The sequence below is a fragment of the Triticum urartu genome, chromosome 1, assembly GCF_003073215.2.
Source record: "Triticum urartu cultivar G1812 chromosome 1, Tu2.1, whole genome shotgun sequence".
Lineage (NCBI taxonomy): Eukaryota > Viridiplantae > Streptophyta > Magnoliopsida > Poales > Poaceae > Triticum > Triticum urartu.
The window spans coordinates 492216573-492222461 of NC_053022.1; the positions used below are offsets into that span (position 1 = coordinate 492216573).

At 47.9% G+C, this 5889-nt stretch overlaps 1 protein-coding gene across 1 annotated transcript; it reads left to right on the plus strand.

Moving 5' to 3' along the window:
* The first annotated feature begins 594 nt into the window (after positions 1 to 594).
* LOC125532960 (serine/threonine-protein phosphatase 7 long form homolog) lies at positions 595 to 1751 on the plus strand. The gene is made up of 3 exons (XM_048696799.1): positions 595 to 1373; positions 1449 to 1559; positions 1658 to 1751. Exons 1-3 carry the CDS (start codon positions 595 to 597, stop codon positions 1749 to 1751), a joined length of 984 nt encoding a protein of 327 aa, XP_048552756.1.
* Positions 1752 to 5889: the final 4138 nt, after the last annotated feature.

Here is a 5889-nt window from a genome sequence, read left to right on the forward strand (position 1 = left end):
ATATTTCTACCCGTTATGTGTACTTATATTAAATTTAAATTGATTCTCTTTGTATTATTGTACTCCTGATGTTAACTTCAGATAATTAATGTAAATCGTATCTCTTTGTATTTTTAAGTTAATTTTGATTTGCATTTGTATTTCTGTCTTTCTCGTAATTTATATTTGTATGTTTGTGTGCAGGTTATGGGTGAAGTGCCAGTGCTTTTGCAGGGGCCCCATGACGCCGGCCACCGTTGCCACCTATTTTTGAAACCAAATAGTAAGCATGATTATCGGCCTTTCAGACTTCGAACCATAAAGAAAACATGGCCAATACACAATCAATTCCTTGCTCACCTTGACGCTTATGGATTACAAGGTTTTGCTAGGCTCACATCATGCAACGACCAAGTATGTTCGGACCCATCCCTTTTGACATCCCTCGTTGACCGGTGGAGACCTGAAACCCACACCTTTCACTTTCGTTTTGGGGAGCTTACACCTACACTAAAAGATGTTTCTATGATCACTGCTCTACCAATTAGAGGTGAGCCGGTAGTCTCTCCACAAGTGTCTCCATCTTGGGCATTAGATATAGCAGCCCGTCTTGGGATGGAAATGCCAGAATCACAATGTTCTGGTAACCCTCGGGGCATCCCACTCGTCTGGCTTCGTGATAACTTTCTTAATTTTTCTAGCTTCGCCAATGAGGAGACGAGAAAAAGACATCTGTTTGCGTATTTGTTGTGGCTCCTCGGGAATCTATTTCCAAATTCACATGGGGACGTTGTTGTCCCTGGTCTCATCTACATTGCAGAGAATATGGTAGATGAACCTTTACCCGAGCAGCCAAAATACAGCTTCGGTTCTGCCATGCTATCTCATACATACAGAGGCTTGTGTGATGCCACGCAAAAAACCTCTTTCGCACAAAAAGCTCCATTACTTTGTGTCGCCTATGAGTTTCTACAGTTGTGGTCCTGGGAATACCTCCCTGTAGGACGACCTCGTATAGTACAACCCATATACCCATACGACTTTAGCGAGGGTGCTTGCGCAACTATGGCCACCAGGTGGACAAAGGCACGGAAACGTTGGTCTCCAGATATTGCGAAAAATTGTTACCCTATGTACCACCAGCAGTTTGAGATACTTGATGAGGCAGAAGTCACATGGAACCCGTGGACTCAGGACCAGCTAAAAATGGTCTTTGATGCTCGACACTTCACACCAGGCATGTTGACCGATAGTGCATTCTGGCTGACTCGCTGCAACTTATTGTTCCTGTGGTGTGTTGAGCCTTACAACCCAGAGCGTGTAATGAGACAGTTCGGTCTCTATCAAGAAATTCCACCACCTTTTCCCAGACGTATCGACGAGGAAACACATAAGTAAGATGTGACATCCCTAAATAGTTAGTGTCATTTTTAATTTACTAAACTCACACTTTGTTACATAATTTGCAGGCTAACCAATATGGGCAGGGGTTGGAGTTTATACGATTGGAGGGAAGAGAACATTGAATGGGTACACAAGTGGGAAAATGAAGCGCTAGCAGATATAGTGCATCAACTTAGGTATATTTTATGTACATTATTTTTTTACGATGATCATACGATGCGTGAAGATGTTTTGCTTTCATCACAACGGTTTATGTAATTATTTAATTTTGTAGACCGTACGATGGAAGTACAGATCAAGCGTACAAGCAGTGGTACTGCATGAACACACGTGCTAGCCTGGCCAGTCAGCCAGCTAATATACTGTAACGCCCTCGATGCGGCTATATCTCCCACGTGTCGGGGCACGACTTAGAGGCATAACCGCATTGAAAGCAATGTCGCAAGTCGATAAGTCATTACACATCCCATGTACATAAATAATATAAAGGGGAGGAACATAGTTGGCTTACACTCGCCACGTCACATCAAAGTACATAAATAACATCCATCATACAAATCACTCATGGCCCGACTACGGTGCCAAAATAGAAAAGACCCCCAACATGCGACAAGGCCCTGAATCGATAACCCCAACTAGGCACCACTACTGATCGTCGGGAAAAGAAACATAATAGCGCTGAGAGTCCTCGTCGAACTCCCACTTGAGCTCGTACTCGTCACCTGGAGCGGAATCACCTGGACCTGCATCTGGAATTATAGTATCTGTGAGCTACAGGGACTCAGCAATCTCGCACCCTCGCGATCAAAACTATTTAAGCTTATAGGAAGGATAAGGCAAGTATATGTGGAGCTGCAGCAAGCGACTAGCATATGTGGTGGCTAACTTATCCGCAAAAGAGAGCGAGAAGAGGAGGCAAGGCGCGAGCGAGAATCTAGAGGGACAACCTGCGCAAGCATCACTCCAACACCGTCCACTTCCCGGACTCCGCCGAGAAGAGGCCATCACGGCAACACACTCAGTTGATCCATTTTAATTAATTAAGGTTTAAGTTATCTACAACCGGACATTAACAAATTCCCATCTGCCCATAACCGCGGGCACGGCTTTCGAAAGTTCAATCCCTGCAGGGGGGTCCCAACTTAGCCCATGACAAGCTCTCACGGTCAACGAAGGAATAGACCTCCACCCGAGACACACCGATCAGACTCGGCAACCCGGTACAACAAGACAATTTGACAGGTTAAAACAAGACCAGCAACACCACCCGTTGTGCCGACAAATCCCGATAGGAGCTGCACATATCTCGTTCTCAGGGCACACCGGATAAGCTAAGCGTATGGGAGCCAACGTAACCCAAGTTGCCGAGGGACGGCCCCGCACGGTGCTCTAGTTTGGACCAACACTCAGAGGAGCACTGGCCCGGGGGTTAAAATAAGATGACCCTTGAGTCTGCAGAACCCAAGGGAAAGAAAAGGCTAGGTGGCAAATGGTAAAACCAATGTTGGGCATTGCTGGAAAAGCTTTAATCAAGGCGAAATATCAAGGGGTTCCCATTATAACCCAACCGCGTAAGGAACGCAAAATCCGGGAACATAACACCGATACGACGAAAACTAGGGCGGCAAGAGTGGAACAAAACACTAGGCGAGAGGCCGAGCCTTCCACCCTTTACCAAGTATATAGATGCATTAAGATAACATGGCAATATAATTATATCCCAACAAGTAAATAAATGCTCCAACAAGGAACGGCTCCAATCTTCACCTGCAACTAACAACGCTATAAGAGGGGCTGAGCAAAGCGGTAACATAGCCAATCAACGGTTTGCTAGGACATGGTGGGTTAGAGGTTCAACATGGCAATTGGGAGGCTGACAAGTAAAAGGTAGGCATCGTAGCATTGGCATAGCAAGAGCGAGCAAACTAGCATAGCAAAGATAGTAGTGATTTCGAGGGTATGATCATCTTGCCTGCACAGTTGTCAGAGTTGACTGGATCCTCACAAGCAAACTCAACGGGCTCCTCGGTAGCGAACTCGTCTCCCGGATCTACCCAACAAGACAAACAAGCAACAAGGATACAATCAACCACGTGCAAGACCAAGCAATATGATGAAATGATGATATGCTATGCGGGATGCGATGCGGGATGCAAAATGCAAGATATGACAGGAAATTCATGAACCTGGCCTCAACTTGGAATTCCAAGGGTGCCACAGGATAGAGGGGATGAAATCGCTTGAAAACTATATAAAGATCATTGGAATCGGAGTTACGGTTTGGAAATGGCAAGCGTTTTAAGATATGACACCGGTCTGCGATTTACAGCAAGTAGGCATCTAAATGCAACGAAATGAACATGCTACAGCCACCAAACATGAAAAAAAATACATGGCAGTGATGTACACAAGATGGTTAACAAAACACCAACACTGAGCCATAGGAAAATTCATCCATTAAGAGGTTCAAACAAGCATGGCAAAAATGAATATGCAAAACAGATTCCAGACTTTGTGAAATTAACACTGGCCTGAAATTTCAGATCACGAAGCCCTCTTCGGAGCAGCAAAACAACATGATAAATGACCTAAACATGACAAGTAAGAATATGGAATGGAGCTACTCAACAAGCTTAACAAAACATCCAAAGTGACCTGGGGCCAAAAGGGTTCACAAAATACTCTACCGAGCTCACGAACATAGCTCGAACACAATCAGTTTTCAGACTTAGTGAAAACTGAGACATGCAGAAATTTTAACTCGCGAAGGCATGTAAACGAGCTCGATGCACTCACTACGGTGCAAGTCACGGCAAGGCAAGCATATAACCAGCAAGAAGGCACAATATGCTAGCTACACATGGCAAGAACAAAGGCATAGCATGCATGGAACACTAACGGTAGCATCGGCAAAATCGCAAACAAGTTGACGATCTGCCCAGATTAACAACGAAGCAAAAGTTGAGCTCGATTGAGTCAACCTAGAGCACTCCACATATGCAAACAAAGACGTGGATGGATAGAGCATAACATAAATATCAAAACTCCCTTACTGATCATCCTCAGAAGAGGCACGGATCACTAGGAAACAAGCTGGACATATAGCATCATGAACTAAAATATCCCAGACTTAGTGAAAATCACTAAGTCCCTGGAATCAGCAATCTCAGGTACCTCTCTTCGCAAGCTTGCACAATACAACACACACATCCTAAAAATGCATGGGTGACACCTCTGGAAAGAAGACAAAATGCTTAACAATTCATTCCAAAGGGGCACAGACATATCATGCACGGATTAAACATGGCAAAAATGACAAAAGTGCATGATGAACTAACGGATCTGCAATTTAACTCACGAAGCCTCCTTCTAACAGCATTTTGGGCAACAAGATGACCTCAAATGCAAATGATGCAATGGAATGAAATGATGTACATGTGGAGACGAAGATTTTGATATATCATACGCCCAAAACGGAGCTACGGTTGCGGAGATACAAGCAGTCAAAGGTAGCACGAAAATAGGGTTTCGGGGGAGAGGGGTCAACCCAGATCTAGATCCAGCGGCACGGATTACGAGGCGGCCGGGGCACTGTAGCACGAGTCGCCGGAGGAGCTCGTCGCCGGAGCCGGTGGAGGAGGGGAGGCCGGCGAGGCGGCGGGGAGAGGCCGGGGCGGCGCCGGGGAGGCCGGGGGAGGCCGGTGGCGGCGCCCGGCGGCGGTGGACGCGGCCCGCGCGCCGGCGAGGGGCCGGCGGCGCGATGCGGGCGGCCGGCGGGGGCGCGCCGGCGACGAGGGCGGCGGCCGGCGGAGCGTCGGGCGGCGGCGGCCTCGGGCGAAGGAGGAGGCGGCGGCGGATCGGGCCTCGGGGGCCGGCGCTGGGCCTCGGGCCCGCGTCGGTGGCGGCGGCGAACTGGTCCCGCGGGGACACGTGGCGGCGGCGGGTTGGATGGCGGCGGCGGGCGGACGTTGTCCGGTCGGATCCGGACACGTCCGTCGGTGGCGGGGTTGATCTGTTTTTTTAGGAGGACGGGGAGGAAGACGAGATCCGAAATGGGGGGTGTATATATAGGCATAAGTGGAGCTAGGAGAGCCCAAATGAGGTGCGGTTTTCGCCCACGCGATCGTGATCGAATGCTCTAGGACATGGAGCAGAGTTTGGTGGGTTTTGGGACAAATTTGGGGGGTGTTGGGCTGCAACACACACGAGGCCTTTTCGGTCCCTCGGTTAACCGTAGGAGTATCAAACGAAATCCAAATGACCCGAAACTTGACAGGCGGTCTACCGGTAGTAAACCAAGGCCGCATGACAAGTCTCGGTCCAATCCGAAAATGTTTAATCCCCACACATGAAAGAAAGCTAGAAATGGCCACCGGAGGAGAACGAAGCGCCGGAATGCAAAACGGACAACGGGGAAAATGCTCGAATGCATGAGATGAACATGTATGCAAATGCAATGCACGAGATGACATGATATGAGATGCACGAAAAGAAAAACAACACACG